The sequence below is a fragment of the Barbus barbus genome (genome assembly GCF_936440315.1).
Source record: "Barbus barbus genome assembly, chromosome: 17".
In the NCBI taxonomy this organism is placed as follows: domain Eukaryota; kingdom Metazoa; phylum Chordata; class Actinopteri; order Cypriniformes; family Cyprinidae; genus Barbus; species Barbus barbus.
Window position 1 is genome coordinate 4,239,628 of NC_136745.1, and position 21,091 is coordinate 4,260,718.

Consider the following 21,091-nt stretch of genomic DNA (forward strand, 5'->3'; position numbering starts at 1 on the left):
ACCAGGGTGATGAGATTCATAGCAGACTGTCGTCACTCAATGGCTGGATGGCTAAGTGGTGCCCGCAGAATAACATAGACTTTATAGACATTTGGGCGAGTTTTTGGGGCAGACCTGACCTGTTGAAAAGAGATGGTGTTCATCCCTCCTGGGGTGGTGCCACTTTTCTCTCTAGAAATATGGCACATAGTCTTAGAGTTCGTACTTGACTAACTTGGGCCCACGTCAGGAAGCAGACAGACTGGCTAAACCGACCGTCTGCTAGCCGCCTCACGTCACAGAAGTCAGTTAATTCTCAGCACATAGAGACTCTTTCACCTAGATATCACACTATAGAGACTGTGTATGTTTCTCGAACTAGAAGATACAGAAAACGTCCAAACCAAATTAAGAGTAACAATTTAATTGATGTTCAACAAATAAAAAATGTTTACAATACAGAGAAATAATTGATAAAACTTGGCTTACTGAATATCAGGTCCCTTTCTACAAAAGCACATTTTGTAAATGATTTGATCAATGATAAATCTAGATTTGCTCTGTTTGACAGAAAAATGGCTAAAACCAGATGACTACATTACTTTAAATGAGTCCACCCCCCAAGATTACTGCTATAAAAATGGTAAAGGGAGAGGTGTTGCTACAATTTATAGCAATATTCTCAGTATTTCTCAGAGGGCAGGCTTTAAGTATAACTCATTTGAAGTTATGGTGCTGTGTATAACATTATCTAGAGAAACACGTGTTAGTGATAAATCCCCTGTGATGTTTGTACTGGCTACTGTATACAGGCCACCAGGGCACCATACAGACTTTATTAAAGAATGTGCTGATTTTCTGAGTTAGCACTGGCTGCAGATAAAGTCTTAAATGTTGGCGATTTTAATATCCATGTCGATAATGAAAAAGATGCATTAGGATCAGATCAGCATTCATAGACATTCTGGACTCTATTGGGGTTAGACAACACATTTCCGGACCTACTCATTGTCGAAATCATACTCTAGATTTAATACGGTCACATGGAATTGATGTTAGCGGTGTTGAAATTCTGCAGCAAAGCGATGATAACTTTGATCATTATCTAGTCTTGTGTAAACTCCACATAGCTAAAACTGTAAAATTCTACACCTTGTTACAAGTATGGTAGAACCATCACCTCTACCACAAAAGACTGCTTTGTAAGTAATCTTCCTGATTTATCTCAATTCCTCAGCATATCCAACAGCGCAGAAAAACTTGATGATGTAACAGAAACTATGGACTCTCTCTTTTCTAACACTTTAGATACAGTTGCTCATTTATGCTTAAAGAAGATCAAAGAAAACAGTCCGACTCCGTGGTATAATGAGCACACTCGCACCTTAAAGAGAGCAGCCCGGAAAATGGAGCACAGCTGGAGGAAAACAAAACTAGAGGTATTTCGTATAGCCTAGCGGGAAAATACCTATCCTACAGAAAAGCATTAAAAACTGCTAGATCTGATTACTTTTCGTCTCTTCTAAAAGAAAACAAACATAACCCCCGTATTTGTTCAATACAGTCACTAAATTAATGAAAAATAAAGCATCAACAGGTGTTGGCATTTCCGAAAAGCACAGCAGTAATGACTTTATGAACTACTTTACTTCCAAGATCGATTCTGTCAGAGATAAAATTGTAACCATGCAGCTGTCAGCTACAATATCGCATCAGATAGTGCACTATAGATCCCCTGAGGAACAATTTCACTCATTCTCTACTATAGGAGAGGAAGAATTGTATAAATTTGTTAAGTCATCTAAACCAACAACGTGTATGTTAGACCCTATTCCATCTAAACTACTAAAAGAGCTGCTTCCAGAAGTCATAGATCCTCTTTTTATTAATTCATCACTGTCATTAGGCTATGTCCCAAAAACCTTCAAATTGGCTGTAATTCAGCCTCTCATTAAAATACCACAACTTGACCCCAAAGATTTAGTTAATTACAGACCGATCTCAAATCTCCCTTTTCTGTCAAAGATACTAGAAAAGGTAGTATCCTCGCATTTATATTCCTTCTTAGAGAAAAATAATTATATTTTTTCTTAGAGAAAAATAATTATATTCCTTCTTAGAGAAAAATAGTATTTGTGAGGAATTCCAGTCAGGATTTAGACCATATCATAGTAGTGAGACTGCTCTCATTAGAGTTACAAATGACCTGCTTCTATCATCTGATCGTGGTTGTATCTCTTTATTAGTTCTATTGGATCATTGCGCTGCATTCGACACTATGGACCACAACATTCTTTTAAATAGACTAGAACACTTTGTTGGCATTAGTGGAAGCGCATTAGCATGGTTCAAATCATACTTATCTGAACCCCTTCAGTTCGTAGCAGTGAATGAAGAGGTATCATATCGATCACAAGTGCAGTACGGAGTACCTCAAGGCTCAGTACTAGGGCCGTTACTTTTCACGCTTTACATGTTACCCTTGGGAGATATTATCAGGAGACATGGTGTTAGCTTTCACTGTTATGCTGATGATGCTCTATATTTATTTGCGGCCCAGTGAAACACACCAAATTGAGAAACTAACGGAATGCATAGTCGATATAAAAAACTGGATGACCAGTAACTTCTTACTGCTAAATTCTGAAAAAACAGAGGTGTTAATTATAGGACCTAAAAACCCCACATGTAATAACCTAGAAAACTATCTAACACTTGACGGCTGCTCTGTCAATTCTTCTTCATCAGTTAGGAACCTAGGTGTGCTGTTTGATAGCAATCTTTGAAAGCCATGTTTCTAGCATCTGTAAAACTGTGTTTTTTCCATCTCAAAAACATATCTAAATTGCGACTTATGCTCTCAACGTCAAATGCAGAAATGCTAATTCATGCGTTTATGACCTCAGGGTTACACTATTGTAATGCTTTATTGGGTGGTTGTTCTGCACGCTTGATCAACAAATTACAGCTGGTCCAAAATGCAGCAGCTAGAGTCCTTACAAGAACCAGGAAGTACGACCATATTAGCCCGGTTCTGTCAACACTGCATTGGCTCCCTATCAAACATTGTATAGATTTTAAAATCTTGTTAATGACTTATAAAGCCCTGAATGGCTTGGCTCCTCAGTACTTGAGCGAGCTCTTATCACATTATAGTCCTTCACGTCCGCTGCGATCTCAAAATTCTGGCCATTTGATAATACCTAGAATATCAAAATCGACTGCGGGCGGCAGATCCTTTTCCTATTTAGCACCCAAACCCTGGAACAATCTACCTACTGTTCGGGAGGCAGACACACTCTGCCAGTTTAAATCTAGATTAAAGACACATTTCTTTAACCTGACTTACACATAACACACTAATACACTTCTATTATTCAAATCCGTTGAAGGATTGTTAGGCTGCATTAATTAGGTCAACCGGACCCGGGAACACTCCCCAAAACACCTGATGTACTCGTTACATCATAAGAAGAATGGCATCTACGCTAATATTTGTCTGTTTCTATTCTGTTTCTCAGTCCGTGTCCGGATCAGATGAGATGGTGGATCGGCGCCGGGAGATGATGTCTCCAGGAACAGGGTTGGGCACCCCTGTTTCACTTTAAATACTTTTCAGCTACTATAACTTGTCTTTGATAAAAACTGTTATTATACATATGAAATGGATGCAGTCACCACATAACGAACATATATTTGGTCAAAAATGTACAGTAGTCAAAGGGATTTCAAAGCAATGGATTTATTAAATACAAAATAGAAAGCATTCAGTTCATATTAATGCAGCTACGTATAGCCAAAAATGTTAATACACAAAAGTACAACATCAGAAAAAGCAAACAAAGTAATGTAAGATTGTAGGGATTTCGTCATGTGAAAGTTGTTACGACCCTGGTCTAGGGTCAGGGAAGATAACATAAAGAAGACAAGTCAGAAACCTGTTGCAACTTGTGCTTGTGAATTTATTTTTCTTTTAAGTCTTATTTGAAGTGACAAATAAAAGGCTATCTCTTCGGGACAAGGCAAAGCCAAAACAACAAACAGAATATACCGCTAACTATAACCAGGAAATCTAAATAACCTAAATAAAAGAAAAATGAAACAAATAACAGCAGTCTTCCCTGGCTCCCTATCTAAAGCCAAAAACAGGAGAAAACGACATTTACAATAAAGAAAACCGGCACCCAGTCCCTACAGCCTTAAAGATCCCATAGCATGAAAATTTCACTTTATCTGGTTTTTTAACATTAATATGAGTTCCCCTAGCTTGACTATGGTCCCCCAGTGGCTAGAAATGGCGATAGGTGTAAACCGAGCCCTGGGTATCCTGCTTCGCCTTTGAGAAAATGAAAGCTCAGATGGCCCGATCTGGAATCTTCCCCTTATGTCGTCATACGGGCGAGCGAGAGACATCATGGCTTGCAAACAAGCAAAGCATTGTTTTTTGGCACTTCAGATCGGTTCTACTGTATGAACTGCCACATACTGTAATACAACTGAATGCTCAATAAAGCTGTTCACATTTACATATACCTTTGGGCTATATTACTGTTTTGCGTCTGAGTAATAAACTGCGCATATTAACAGACAAATTATGTTCATATTTAAAAGTCCAAACAGTCAGTAAGCGACAAGTGCTTGTAAACGCTGTTTTGTAAATGATTTATTGATGAGTCTGCTGCTTTAAGGCAAACTGAAAGTGCGGCTTCACTGCTGCTAGCTGCTCAGAACAGACGCCGAGAGAGGCGACACTGCGCCAGGAGAGTCAGACCTCGCGCTCACGGGGCAGTACTGGAGGCATCTTCCAACTGAATGATAGGTTTAAAAAAAAAATAATAAAAAAGGTAGGTTTGTTAGTATGTACCCGTTATGGGAAAAAAGCCGCCTAAAGGGTCTGAAAGTTACTAAATATTGTGCTAAAGTCGCGCTCGTGTGTGTGAGACGTGGGAGCTGATGGCATCGTGTGGTGGATATTGTTGCGGCCCGCCCAGGTAAAGTCTATGTGTGGGAAACACTGACCGTATCCAGACACAATATTTTAAACTAACCATTCGGAGACGTCCTGCTGTAGCCGCTGAGTTGCAACTTCTTCATCTGGTGCTTCTCCATCCGGATCAGATTCTGGGTCAAACTGAAAAGCTTGAACGACTGCGTGTCTACAAGCCATTGCCATACATCCACTGTCAACATTAGCGCATTGGTACCGTGGCCGCAAGCTGCAGGACACACACCCACCCTCCACCTTGCCCTGCCTCTCTCCTTCTCATTAGCATTTAAAGCTACAGACACAGAAATGGATCGTCCTAAGGAAAGCTCATTGTGGGACTGGCTCGTAGTGGCTGAAATTCTGCACCAAGGCTGAATTTTGGAAACGAGACTTCAGATACAGTATTAGGGACCACTTAGGCCTATATAAAAGCATCCAAAAAACAGCATGTGGGACCTTTAATAGTGGGAAACAGGCTATTCACAATATTTACAATAAAATACAAAAGAATAGCAGCGCACTTACATAACTCAGAACAATTGTTAACACAGGGGGAGTAAAGATCTAAATAATCAGAAATGTACACAACCAACATTTCAACACAAAAAGGAGGTTCAAAGCTAGGCTACTACGAGACACAATTGTTCACAACACACAACAACGCCACAACTCTGCTCTCTCTCCCTCCACCTCCTACGTCCCGCTATTTCAAAAGATGCTGGATTTTCTAGGGATGAATCAGTAGGTGTGTCTTTGTACATCTAATTAGGGCGGAGTCTCCTAAGAGCAAGAGAGAGAGAAAAGACAAAGAGAGAGAGCTACGTCTCCAGATGTAACAAAGTTGATGTGTGTGAAAGTCTTATCTGTAGTACATCAATGTCCAAACACTGTCCTTAGCTGAAGTTGGCTGAGAGCAAATGAATAATCCAACTTCTTGTAATGAAAACACACCTTAGCTTAAATACCAGACTCTTCCTAACCAGGAAAAGTCAAAAATAGTCCAAACTATGGTCTCACATCGAAAAGAACTTTAAATCATATTCAAACTGGACCATGATGTGGTAACCTCACCAATAAAGAGTCCTTCTAAAATGCACACAAAAACACTGTCTTAAACTCTTACCATTAATCCAAACATAGGCCATACGTACATGTAACATCTCTGCAAAAAACATCAGCAATGTACAAATAGGAAAAAGGGAAAGAAAGAAAAAAACTCCTTAAGACTGGGCTTGAAATGGCACATTTCCCAACCAGAACACAGCACCATGTATTCAGCAGGTGAGCCATGCTGGCTACTGCTGCTTGTTGTTAGTGATGAGCGGATCGATCCTAAAGTATCGATACTTTTGATACTGATGTTGTATCGAAAGGATCGATCCTCACATAAAAATATCGATTCTAAAGTGCATTTTTTTAAACCACTAATTTTATTAAGACATTCTGACAAACTTTTAAGTGTTCGTCTAATTGTGTTCCTGCTCGATCGGAACGCAAATGCTGAAAGACAAAACCAATCAATCACAGACAGCATGACTCATGGCTCAGTCACAGTGTTTGTTCAAATAGAGCTACGTTTCCCAAAAGCATCAGAAGCATAAGTAGATCTTTATAAAACATTGCCACATCATTACATTACATATCATTGTTACTATGTATAAAATGAATTCTGAAAAATGCATCACGGTTTCCACACAAATATGAAGCAGCAATAATCAGAAATGTTTCTTGAGCAGCAAATGATAATTATTTCTGAAGGATCATGTGACACTGAACACTGGAGTAATGATGCTGAAAATTCAGCTTTGATCACAAAGGCATTTTAAATTACATTTTAAAATATATTAAAATAGAAAATAGTCATTTTAATGGTTATGGTTATATTTCACAATATTGCTCTTTTTACTGTATTTTTGTTCAAATAAGTGCAACCTTGGTGAGCATGATGTTTATTTAAAAAATATTACAAAATCTTACTAACCCCAAACTTGGTTTATGTAATATTTATTTTAAATAGGCTAGTTTGTGCAAGTACATTTATTTAAACTGGTTGTTAAAAGTTCAAATGGATTGTGTTAGGTTCTGTAATTGCTGTTAATAAAAAAATATGCTAAAGTTTCACCTTTAGAAGTACAGCAGCCTGGGAGCCTTTTACAAAAATTAACCATGGTTTTATTACAGTAACCACAGTTTACCACAGTATTTGTAGTAAAACTGCAGTAACCACAAATTTATCATAAAAATAATAATTTTAGTACTTATGGAACACAATGTTTATTTTTCATGAGGTACCCTCAAAGGTGCACATTTGTTATTTACCCTTAAAGCATGCATACTTGTATGGTACTAATATGCTCCCTTTTAGGGTAGGTGCACCTTTGAGGTTACTGCCCCAGTAAAGGGCTGAAATACAATTTATTTTATTTCTGAGTGTAAACAAAAAACAAAAACAAAAAAAGCCTATGAAACGTAAAAAAAAACAAAAAACCATCTAATATTAAGTGAGTATAATTACTGATTATATTTTTTTAATAATTTAAAAGATCAGTTTAGTCAAGGTATCGGTATCGATATCGACGATACTGGGCTTAAAAATATCGGTATCGGATCGAAAATAAAATAAGTGGTATCGCCCATCACTACTGCTTGTTATTTCTAACTCCCTCTACCACATGGCTTTACTTAAGGAAACCTAAAACACCCTAGCACCCTTAGTGGTAAGGAAGAAAACTGCTCACAAAATTCTTATTAACAGGCTCATGTCTGTTACACCTCAAATATGGCTTGTGGTGAAATCCACTTTCCTAAAGAGTTTAGCTCCAACTTTGATCAAACTCACCAATCTGTGATTTTCTAATGATCCTGAAGACATGGTCCAGTGTTTCCCCTACCATTATTTTAGGGGGGTGGCACATCAAGTTAATTTTATTTAATGCGGGAGGCGGGCGCTCTAACAAGGAGGCTAAAGGCCACAGCCTCCAGCGTCAGTCGCCAGAGCGCCTCTTTTTGAGATCAGGGGAGTGAGGTTTACACGCACCAGCACTTACTTGCCTACGTCTGTTACATTAGGCTGCATTAATTAGGTCAACCGGAAACCGGGAACACTTCCCATAAAACCCGATGTACTTGTTACAGCGTAAGAAGAATGGCATCTACGCTAATATTAGTCTATTTCTTTCTTATTCCGAGGTCACCGTAGCCACCCAGATCCAGACTGTATCCAGATCAGATGGTCACTGCAGCCACCTGGATCCAGTCCGTATTCAGCCCAGATGGTGGATCAGCACCTCTACAGCCCTGAACGTCAGCGGAGACCAAGACAACTAGATGAGCCCCAGAGACAGATCCCCAGTGAAGACCTCATCACCTAGACGGCAATCGGGACAAGACCTCAGGAACCAGATGAGTCCTCAGCACAAACTGCTGGTTCGTTTGGCCAGATGAGAACTGGTCCCCCGACAGAGCCTGTTTTCTCCCAAGGTTTTTTTTCTCCATTCTGTCACCGATGGATTTTTGGTTGCTTGCCACTGTCACCTCTGGCTTGCTTAGTTGGGGACACTTAATTTCCAGCGATATCGTCGACTTGATTGCACAGATATTATTTAAACTGAACTGAGCTGGACGATGATATCATTGAATTCAATAATGAAATGCCTTTAACTGAAAATTGATTGTTTAATCTTGTCATTTTACATTATTGACAATTTTCATATTTTGATATTGGAAAGTTGCTTTGACACAATCTGTATTTTTGACACAATCTGTATCTGTATTGACTTTATAATTAAGTGCTAGTTTGCAAAATCATACCAGCACATGCTAATGTAGTTATCAAAAAGACTCTCACTTTACACTTGCATATAAATAGTCAAACAACTGGCATTATATAGTCTTTAACTTTTGCTGTCAATCCTCAACCGAACCACAGGCTCTACTCTTCACCATAATGCTAACACTATAAAACCAACATAACCATAAATGTAAATACTAACATAACTCAACATTTATGTACTGACTTATGTCTCTCTATCTTAATCTTGTACAAAACACACAAAATAACACTTAATTTCAACATTTGTTTTCCTTGTTGTCTGATGCAAAGCATGCTGGGAACTAGAAAACTCAGTTCAGCTTACTACAACGACATTTTGAGTTTACAGAACTTATTTCAATTAAGTCCTTTGAACTTTCAGTAATATTTAAGTGAAATTAACAAATTTCATTAAATTAATTTCACTGTTCGGATTTACAGTGTATAGCACACTTAAAATAACAGGGAAACATACAAAGGGGTTATGTGAATATTGTAATGTTAAAGAAACAATAACTCATGTGTTTATTGAATGTAGGAAATATGAACAAGAAAGAATTGAGAAAAAATGGAATTCAGGATCTAAATTTTAAGGTTTAATAAAATGGTCAAGTGAAATAAATAGTAAAGCCTTCTATGATTTTATTAGAGTGATGGGATTGATAAATAGAATATAAAACTCTGTTCCATACTCTGGAGCAGAAGTTTTTTGCTCATCTCAAACAAGCCTATAAACTCGCAATTCTGAGAACCCCCAACTTGGGGGTTCTCAGAAGGAATTGATGTCAGTAGCATTGAAATTTTGCAGCAGAGTGATGATATCTCAGATCATTATCTAGTTTTGTGTATAATCCATATAGCTAAAGCTGTAAAGCCAACTCCTTGTTACAAGTATGGTAGAACCATCACCTTGACCACGAAAGACTGCTTTATAAATAATCTTCCTGATTTATCTCAGTTCCTCAGCATATCCAATAACTCAGAACAACTTGATGATGTATCAGAAACTACTGACTCTCTCTTTTGTAGCACTTTAGATACGGTTGCTCCTTTACGTTTAAGGAAGATTAAGGAAAAGAGTCCAACACCGTAGTATAATGAGCACACTCGGGCCCTAAAGAGAGCAGCCCGGAAAATGGAGCGCAGCTGGAGAAAAACAAAATTAGAGGTATTTCGTATTGCTTGGTGGGAAAGTACTCTATCCTACAGAAAAGCATTAAAAACTGTGGCTAAATTAACAAAAAATATAACATCAGCAGGTGCAGACATTACCCAACAGCACAGTAGAAACTATTAGAGATAAAATTGTAACCATGCAGCTGTCAGCCACAGTATCGCATCAGATACACTATAGATCCCCTGAGCAGGGCCAGATTAACACTTTGTTGTACCCTGGGCAACAATATTCAAGGGCCCCATCATCACGACCCCAGTATCACCATAATATGGTCATATATAGAATATATTACTGCAATATACAGTAAATATACTCAATACTTCAAATCCTAACTGTCATCATATTTTGATTTACAAATATTGGAATGCTCATAGAACTACAAATGCACTACTATGTCCCCTATCAAAGACATTCACTCACATATGATGCTATGAAAACAAAACCCATCAGCATCTGTATAATCTGGTAAAATTGACCCACTACATTGAGAGGGAGGGAAGTATCCTCCATTTTCACAAAAAATGAATAGATAAGCAACCACTTTCAAACCATCGTTTATTTAACAACACTTATTCCCAATAGAAATGTATGGAATTGATAGAGCTATCACAGAAGACAAGGCAATCAAGTTATTAGTTATTATCCAGGCTGTAAACGTAAGCTACCGCAGGCGGTGTAGAAAAGTCCTGGCTAGCTGAGTTATCCTCGTCGTTGACGGAAGCTGACTTAACAGAACTGTCGGCAACATTAACAGGAGTGAAGAAATTACCTATTTTAGGTATATACTTTAAATTTTCAGCGTTTCTGATGTCCTTTTCCTTTTTTAATTTTCGCTTCGCGCTCCCACTTAGCTTCTCCAATGTGTCTGATTTTTTTTTTTCTGTTGTAGCAACGCCTGACGTCACGTAACGCGCTCGGCGTAACCTTTGACCCACCTCATGCGGACTGACCAATGAGGAGAGGGTCTTTCACTTGAGGCCCTCTCTTCATTGGTCAGTCCGCATGAGACTGACTCTCAACCGCTCTCAACTCAAGTTCAAAGTCATAGGCAGCGCAGCATATCTCTGTGCAGCGCAAAAGCCCGGGTGGACAGTTTGTTAAATATAAAGCGGGAGATTACAGATACAGTATTTTGCTCGTGCCCTTGCTGTCCTGGGCCCTTTAGATGTCGTGGGCCCCTGGGCAATTGCCCAGTTGCCCGTATGGTTAATCCGGGCTTGCCCCTGAGGAACAATTCCACTCATTCTCTTCTATTGGAAATGAAGAATTGTATAAACTTGATAAATCATCTAAACCAACAACCTGTATTTTAGACCCTGTTCCATCTAAGCTTCTAAAAGAGGTGCTTCCAGAAGTAATAGATCCTCTTCTGAATATTAACTCATCATTGTCATTAGGATATGTCCCAAAAACCTTCAAACTGACTGTTATTAAACCTCTCATTAAAAAACACAACTTGACCCCAAAGAATTATTTAATTACAGACCGATCTCGAATCTCCCTTTTCTGTCAAAGATATTAGAAAAGGTAGTATCATCACAACTATAGGGCCTGTCGAACTGCTTCAGTTCCAGAACTGTAAGTACAGTACTAAAGTACTAGGACGATTTTGCGCTATTTCCCAGTACAATTTAAAGGGTTGCATTCGCACCGACAGTCGGTACTAAGAAGTAACGTAAGCCGGTCGACAGCGACGTCATTTGTACGCGGCATTCAACAACGTAAACAAAGATGAACAACGTTAACAACAGGAGGATGGAGGATGCTGTGTTCGGAGGTGTGTTTTTGTTGTGTCTCGCGGGTTTCACAATAATGGACATGGAATTTTGACGTATACGTCAAGTGATTGAAAGAACGGAAAGGACGACTAAGAATCTCCAACAACAACTTGCAGTGCTACATTTTATTGAGGCTGATAGAAGCTCAAGACGCCGTAGACGAAGTCTTCAGGTAAATGCCGTTTATAAATGCTCTCAGTATGATACAATATTTACACAGTATATGTTTACACAGTGTTTTAAATCATGGCGGGTGAGGGTGTTTTCGTACGCGTTTAGTCAGTCAGCATACATTTATGTCACGGATAGTTCCTAGAACTGTTTTAGACCCTACTCTGAAGTATAATTTAGTTCTTCCAAACGGAGTTCCTGGAACTAAAACCGTTCCTAGTTCCCATGGAGCGAACACGCAAAAAAGTGGGTAGTTCCATAATTACTTTTCATGCTTTACATGTTACCCTTGGGAGATATCATTAGGGAACATGGTGTTAGCTTTCACTGTTATGCTGATGATACTCAGCTCTATATTTTTCGCGACCCAATGAAACTTACCAATTTGCAAAACTAACGGAATGTATAGTTGATATCAAAAACTGGGTGACTAGCAATTTCTTACTGCTAAATTCTGAAAAAAACAGAGGTGTTAATTATTGGACCAAAAACTTTTGCATGTAATAACCCAGATCACTGTCTAATACTTGATGGCTGCTCTGTAAATTCTTTGTCATCAGTTAGGAACCTAGGCGTACTTTTTGATAGCAATCTTTCCTTCTAAAAACATGTTTCGAGCATTTGTAAAACGGCATTTTTCCATCTTAAAAATACAAACCCGATTCCAAAAAAGTTGGGACACTGTACAAATTGTGAATAAAAACAGAATGCAATGATGTGGAAGTTTCAAATTTCAATATTTTATTCAGAATACAACATAGATGACATGTCAAATGTTTAAACTGAGAAAATTTATAATTTTAAGGGAAAAATAAGTTTATTTTAAATTTCATGGCATCAACACATCTCAAAAAAGTTGGGACAAGGCCATGTTTACCACTGTGTGGCATCCCCTCTTCTTTTTATAACAGTCTGCAAACGTCTGGGGACTGAGGAGACAAGTTGCTCAAGTTTAGGAATAGGAATGTTGTCCCATTCTTGTCTAATACAGGCTTCTAGTTGCTCAACTGTCTTAGGTCTTCTTTGTCGCATCTTCCTCTTTATGATGCGCCAAATGTTTTCTATGGCCATTTCAGTACCCGGATCCTCCTCCTACGCAGCCATGATGTTGTAATTGATGCAGTATGTGGTCTGGCATTGTCATGTTGGAAAATGCGAGGTCTTCCCTGAAAGAGACAATGTCTGGATGGGAGCATATGTTGTTCTAGAACTTGGATATACCTTTCAGCATTGATGGTGCCTTTCCAGATGTGTAAGCTGCCCATGCCACACGCACTCATGCAACCCCATACCATCAGAGATGCAGGTTTCTGAACTGAGTGCTGATAACAACTTGGGTTGTCCTTGTCCTCTTTAGTCCGGATGACATGGCGTCCCAATTTTCCAAAAAGAACTTCAAATTTTGATTCGTCTGACCACAGAACAGTTTTCCACTTTGCCACAGTCCATTTTAAATAAGCCTTGGCCCAGAGAAAACGCCTGCGCTTATGGATCATGTTTAGATATGGCTTTATTTTTTACCTATAGAGTTTTAGCCGGCAACGGCGAATGGCACGGAGGATTGTGTTCACCGACAATGTTTTCTGGAAGTATTCCTGAGCCCATGTTGTGATTTCCATTACAGTAGCATTCCTGTATGTGATGCAGTGCCGTCTAAGGGCCCGAAGATCACGGGCATCCAGTATTGTTTTCCGGCCTTGACCCTTACGCACAGAGATTGTTCCAGATTCTCTGAATCTTTGGATGATATTATGCACTGTAGATGATGATAACTTCAAACTCTTTGCAATTTTTCTCTGAGAAACTCCTTTCTGATATTGCTCCACTATTTTTCGCCGCAGCATTGGGGGAATTGGTGATGCTCTTGCCATCTTGACTTCTGAGAGACACTGCCACTCTGAGAGGCTCTTTTTATACCCAATCATGTTGCCAATTGACCTAATAAGTTGCAAATTGGAAACATTAATGCAGAAACATTAATTCATGCATTCATGACCTCGAGGCTAGATTATTGTAATGCTTTATTGGGTGGTTGCTCTGCGCGTTTAATAAACAATCTCCAGCTGGTTCAAAATGCAGCAGCTAGAGTTCTTACTAGAACCAGGAAGTATGACTATATTAGCCCGGTTCTGTCAACACTGCACTGGCTCCCTATTAAACATTGTATAAATTTTTAAGATCTTGCTAATTACCTATATATATACCCTGAATGGTTTGGCACCTCAGTATTTGAGTGAGCTCTTATCGCATTATAGTCCTTCACGTCCGCTGCGATCTCAAAACTCTGGCCATTTGATAATACCTAGAATATCAAAATCAACTACAGGCGGGAGATCGTTTTCCTATTTAGCGCGCAAACTCTGGAACAATCTACCTAACACTGTACGGGAAGCAGACACACTCTGCCAGTTTAAATCTAGATTAAAGACCCATCTCTTTAACCTGGCTTACACATAATATACTATCGCATTTCTATAATTCAAATCCATTAAAGGATTGTTAGGCTGCATTAATTAGGTCAACCGGAACCGGGAACACTTCCCAAAACACCCGATGTACTTGTTACATCGTTAGAAGAATGGCATCTACGCTAATATTAGTCTGTTTCTTTCTTATTCCGAGGTCACTGCAGCCACCCAGATCCAGTTCGTATCCAGATCAGATGGTAGATCAGCACCTAGAGATGACCTCTACAGCCCTGAACGTCAGTGGAGACCAGGACAACTAGATGAGCCCCAGAGACTGATACCCAGTGAAGACCCTGTCTCCTAGATGGCCATCGGGACAAGACCACAGGAACCAGGTGAGTCCTTTGCACAATCTGACTCTGCTGCAGCCTAGATTTAAACTGCTGATTTTGTCTGGCCAGAGGAGAATGACACTATTTCGACAAATTATTGTATTTTTGAAATACAATACAATAGCCTAGATGTGTACTGGAAAATACAATTATGTATAATTGCATTAACTGTTTGTCATGTCATGTGGATTATTTTTACTGCCCATGGGTGGAGATGCAATTACTGTACCACACACACACGCAAAGTATAAAGCTGCTTTGACAATTTGCATTGTAAAAGCGTTATACAAATAATAATGACTTGACTTGACTTGATCATGATAAATGTGCATATATCTATTTCCTTTATCATCTTTTCTCATCAACGGTAAAAAACAAACAAAAGAAAATCCCATAATCAGTTCTGCAGGGTGCAACATATGACTAATAAAGAAATACAATACAATAGCCAAGATGTGTACTGGAAAATACAATTATGTATAATTGCATTAACTGTCATGTGGATTATTTTTACTGCCCATAGGTGAAGATGCAATTACTGTACCACACACACACACACACGCAAAGTATAAGGGTGGTGTAGAGAGTCAAATTTTAAAACAACAGACAGAATTGAATGTAAATTATGCAATCATGTTGAACTGCATGTTGAACTGAGTCAGTGATTTTTTTAAGTGAAAGTTCTATTTGACAGTGAAACATTTTCTCAAATCAACATGCATTTCAACAATTACCAACATTTATTTAATTTAGTATTTATTTATTTAAAATTTTCAATGCTTAGCAGGAAGTTCAAGTTGTTTTCCTATCTAAAGACTTCAGCTTCTTTAATATACAGTGGGGAAAATAAGTATTTGATACACTGCCGATTTTTTCAAGTTTTCCCACTTACAAAGAATGGAGAGATCTTTCATTTTCATCGTAGGTACACCTCAACTGTGAGAGACAGAATATAAAAAACAATCCAGAAAAATCACATTGTATGATTTTTAAATATTTCATGCAATAAAATTGAAGTTAAGTAAGTATTTGATACAATAGAAAAGTAGAACTCAATATTTGGTACAGAAACCTTTGTTTACAGCGGTCAGACGTTTCCTGTAGTTCTTGACCAGGTTTGCACACACTGCAACAGGGATTTTGGCCCACTCCTCCATACAGGTCTTCTCCAGATCGTTCAGGTTTTGGGGCTGTCGCTGTGCAACACGGAGTTTCAGCTCCCTCCATAGATTTTCTATTGGGTTCAGGTCTGGAGACTGGCTATAGGCCACTCCAGGACCTTGAAATGCTTCTTACGGAGCCACTCCTTAGTTGCCAGTGCTGTGTGTTTGGGGTCATTGTCATGCTGGAAGACCCACCCACGACCCATCTTCAATGCTCTTACTGAGGGAAGGAGGTTGTTGCCCAAAATCTCGTGATACATGGCCCCATCCATCCTCCCCTCAATACGGTGCAGTAGTCCTGTCCCCTTTACAGAAAAGCACCCCCAAAGCATGATGTTTCCACCCCCATGCTTCACAGTTGGGATGGTGTTCTTGGGATTGTACTCATCCTTCTTCCTCAAAACACGGCAAGTGGAGTTTATACCAAAAAGTTATATTTTGGTCTCATCTGACCACATGACCTTCTCCCATGCCTCCTCTGGTGTGCTGGCTTGAGCAGGGGGACCTTTCCAGCGCTGCAGGATTTTAATCCATGACGGTGTAGTGTGTTACTAATGGTAACCGCTGAGACCAGCTCTCTTCAGCTCATTGACCAGGTCCTCCCGTGTAGTTCTAGGTTGATCCCTCACCTTTCTCAGGATCATTGATACTCCACGAGGCGAGATCTTGCATGGAGCCCCAGTCCGAGGGAGATTGACAGTCATCTTGAATTTCTTCCATTTTCTAATAATTGCGCCAACAGTTGTTGCTTTCTAACCAAGCTGTTTGCCTATTGTCCTGTAGCCCATCCCAGCCTTGTGCAGGTCTACAATTTTGTCCCTAGTGTCCTTAGCCAGCTCTTTGGTCTTGCCCATAGTGGAAAGGTTTGAGTCTGATTGATTGTGTGAACAGGTGTCTTTTATACAGGTAACGAGTTCAATCAGGTGCAATTAATATAGGTAATGAGTGGAGGATAGGAGGGCTTCTTAAAGACAAACTAACAGGTCTGTGAGAGCCAGAATTCTTGCTGGTTGGTAGGTGAGCAAATACTTATTTCATGCAATAAGATGGAAGTTAATTATTTAAAAGTCATACAATGTGATTTTCTGGATTTTTTTTTTATTTTTATATTCTGTCTCTCACAGTTGAGGTGTACCTACGATGAAAATTACAGATCTCTCCATTCTTTGTAAGTGGGAAAAAGTCAGCAGTGTATCAAATACTTATTTGCCCCACTGTATAACATCCACATAGGTTTTCATCTAGTTTTCTAGCAGTATTATGGCTGAGCAGCTAGGGAAAGTTGTCACACTTTCTAGTGTACTTATAATGGAAATATTTCCCGTTTACCATGTTTGAAATAAAATGGGGATGATCATTGTAGACATCACAATTGAAGTAAATTATATTACCACAATAAATTCATGCAAAATTTGACATTATTCTAGTTACATCTAATCAAAACAAAAGTGCTAAAACAGCACTCTTCATAACTGATTAATGTACATTAATTGGATAAAGTAGAAAAATATGAATATTTTTAATGTTATTACTCTGGGTGGAGGCATGATGGTCATCAGTGTTCTATAACAAAATACAGTTGAGGAGGAAATATTTTTATTTTCTGTGGTCTGAATGTGTGTTTGCGGTTGCTAAGTAGCAAATCAAAAGGTTATAAGGCCTTTTGTTGTTTTACTGCATAAACTTGTTCAGTGAAACCCACACACCCTGTAGGCTACTATACACAATCCTAACACAACCTTACTATAAATAAGAGATGCGATTCTGAGAGAGAAATGCATTTTTACACAGCACACCAGACGATCATGGAGTCGAGAGCCTTGTGCCTGCTGGTGCTCTGCTGCTGTATCAGTATTTGCAACCTTCAACCACTCATTCGTCCCAGTAATGGACTTAATTTGTGTCGCATAAACTCAAGTTTGACAGCGCTGGAGGTTCTACCAGGAGGAGGTTGGGATAACTTGCGCAACATAGACATGGGTCGGGTGATGAATCTAGCCTTTTCCCAGTGTCAGACCACAGAAGATGGTGTCTATCTCATTCCAGATGAAGTCTTTGTCATTCCACAGAAAGTAAGCGCAGTAGAAACAAACTCTGAGATCATCATGTCATGGCTGGAACAGACAAGCTCCACTTCAAGCTCCATCAATGTGGAGACTTCTTATTTAAAGCTGCTTAATGGAAAATTCTCTAAAGAAAATCAACGTATAAAGACCCACCAAGTGAGAGACAGATCTGCAACAGCACGAGTTCAAGTAAGTCAAAACAACAGTCCAATAAAAAAATGCAGTCAAGAGTTTTTAGTATAAAACTACAAAAAAATAAAATATTTATTTTATATTAGATTTTCTTATACTTTTCACTCAGTCATATTATGACTGAAAAGATTAATTCACAAAACATATTGGTTATAAGTATGCATGTTTTTTTCCCCTATACTAAAATAGACCTTTCATAAGATTGTACTTTTTTCTGTTGTATTTTTTAAGGTCCGAAACCATCTGTACACAGTAAAGGCGTATCCTGACTTCATACTGGATGTCCGCTTTGCTCAACAGGCAGAGGAAATCGCAGGAGCTATTGAAAACAATCAAATACGTCTAGCAAATTACTTGTCAGAGAAACTCATTCTTGATTATGGCACCCATGTAATCACAAGTATTGATGCGGGTGCCACTTTGGTGCAAGAGGACTATTTAAAAATGTCTTATGTATCTAACAGTCAGACAGACATCTCTTCTGTTACTGCATCAGCAGGATTGAACTTTTTTAAAAAAATTAAATTTGAAATTGGTGCCAGTGTATCCCAAAACAACAAGGAAGCCAGCGGTTATGAGAGTAACATCACGTATTCTGTAACTGAGAGCCATGGAGGAGCTTTATTCTACCCAGGCATCACTCTGCAGAGGTGGCAAGAGAGTACGCTCAATAATCTGGTGGCTATTGACCGCTCCGGGCTGCCGATTCACTATTTTCTTAATCCAGCAACATTACCAGACCTCCCAGTATCAACAGTAAATAAATTAGCTTTGTTTGTTTCTCAGGCTGCAGAGCAATACTATAAAGTAAATACCATTCCAGGGTGTATCAGTTCAGATTCCCCAAATTTCAACTTTCAGGCAAATGTAGAGGATGCATCTTGTGATGGTTCAGTCACTAATCTTAACTTTGGTGGAACTTACCAACGATGCACTCCACTGACATCAGATGGAAATGCTATCTGTAATGAGCAGGCACAGAAAAACCCAGCTACTGGTGATTATTCTTGCCCCCAGCAGTACAATACCACCCTGTTACGCTCTGAGACAGTAAATAGTGGCTATAAAAATCATGAATGCCAAAAAGTCTGTCGTTCATGTGGTTTCTTAAAGTTACGTAAATGTTGTGATGATGTGTGTGCTGAGGTTTATCGTGTCCGTCGTGCAAGTGTGGACACATACTGGTGTTACACAACTCAGAAAAGGCCTTTGACCTCTGGATTCCTCTTTGGAGGGCTATATGGTCCATCTTTGCAGAATCCATTGACCAAATCTTACAGCTGTCCTCCATATTTCTCTGTTCAAACATTTTTGTCTAATGGAATCAAGGTTTGTTTGAGCAATGATTATGTGACAGCAAAAAAATCCTCTGTGCCATTTGGTGGTTTCTTCAGCTGTCAATCTGGCAACCCTCTCTCAAATGGTGAAAATCGCTGTCCACCTCAGTTCAGCCAACAACTTGCTGCTGTTAGTGATGGCTGTCCGATATTGTACTGTGTCCAGTCCGGTGTATTCAGTGGTGGTCAGTTAAAACCTGTCCGTCTCCCACCATTCACAAGCCCACCACTGGTTGGGAAGATTGATCAAAGCTCTATAGCTGTAATGACAGAAGGCAATGTTTCCTGGGTGAAAGTGGGAAACGCAGATTCTTGGCATATGGCAAATCCTGAAGAAATTAGTGATATGACCAGATCTTTTGTGATGTCTGGAGGAGAAAAGGCTGGTGTAACTTATTGTCTGCTAGCTTTGATTGCTCTTATGGTGTCAGGAACAATTTTTTAATGAAAACAGATATTTTCTTACCTCGGGGTTCAGACTGTGGGCAAACTTGAGAGTGGCATAGAAAGACAGGAAAAACAAGATTAAGAATGCACGTAATACAATCAGTTTAGAAATGATTTACTTATAATTACACAGTGATTGCCGTGGTGATGGGTATAAAGGATGTTAGGCAAGTAAATTAGTTTTCTTTAAAACTGAAATCTTTAAAACTCACTGTTCAATTTCCTTTTCTTGTCCTTATTATCATTATTCTAATCAAAGTAAAACTAGTTTTGGTAGTAGTAGCACATTCTTTGCTACGTTGCCAATAAAATAGCTAAAATGGTGAGCAAAATTTCTTAATGCAACAAGTTTATCTACTGTATTGAATTAAACTGCATTAAAAAATCACTAAATGACTGCTTTTGTCTGAATGGCTTTCTTTTCTTAATCTGTCTTTTTAAAATACTTTAAAGTAAAAATCATTTTTTATTTGTGTGATTCTAAAGGTATGAATGAATGTTTCATTTGTACTCAGATGCTGACACAATCCCTTTAGAAATGCAATGACCATGCAAAATAAAATTTTAGCTTTTGGTACCTTTAACGGGATCATGAATTGCATTTTTAATAATTTATTTCATGTTTCATGAGGTGCACTTATAATATATGATTTTTACATCAAATATTGTCATAATTTAACAGGTCATTTGATTTTAGCCCTCTGATATGAACGCTTTGTTGGAAGGGGTATGTCTGCTAGACTTTAATGTAAATGCCCACTGCTACGATTAGCTTGCATATGAAATAATTATTACATGTGGAGTGCTCTCAAAAACGTGTACTACGCTTTTACTATTACAGCTGTCAAGATAAACTAATCGTGAAAAGTGATAGCTGTTGAGGGCATGAATACAGTGATCTGGTCACTACATCTCGAGTTCTGCACTCTCACGAATGCTGTCATCATAACTAACATTGCAAACACAATGTAAATAAGATTTTAAGATTTATATTAAAAAATGTCTGGCTTTTCCAAACTTTATAATGACAATGAATGGGGTTTAAGATTTTGAAGCAAAATAAAAGTGCATCCATCAATCATAAAATAAAGGCCTTCTGAGCAGAATCAAGGCATTTGTGTGAGAAAAATTATAATGATATAAATATAAACAGGTAATATGTGCACATATAGCCTACTCTAAT

The 21,091-nt window shown here is 38.7% G+C and overlaps 1 protein-coding gene across 1 annotated transcript; it reads left to right on the forward strand.

Moving 5' to 3' along the window:
* Positions 1 to 17,671: 17,671 nt before the first annotated feature.
* LOC306883198 (macrophage-expressed gene 1 protein-like) lies at positions 17,672 to 19,906 on the forward strand (the record flags this gene model as incomplete). Its single annotated transcript, XM_079438318.1, has 2 exons — positions 17,672 to 18,121; positions 18,356 to 19,906. 2 exons carry the CDS (start codon positions 17,672 to 17,674, stop codon positions 19,904 to 19,906), a joined length of 2,001 nt encoding a protein of 666 aa, XP_079294444.1.
* Between the last annotated feature and the right edge of the window lie 1,185 nt (positions 19,907 to 21,091).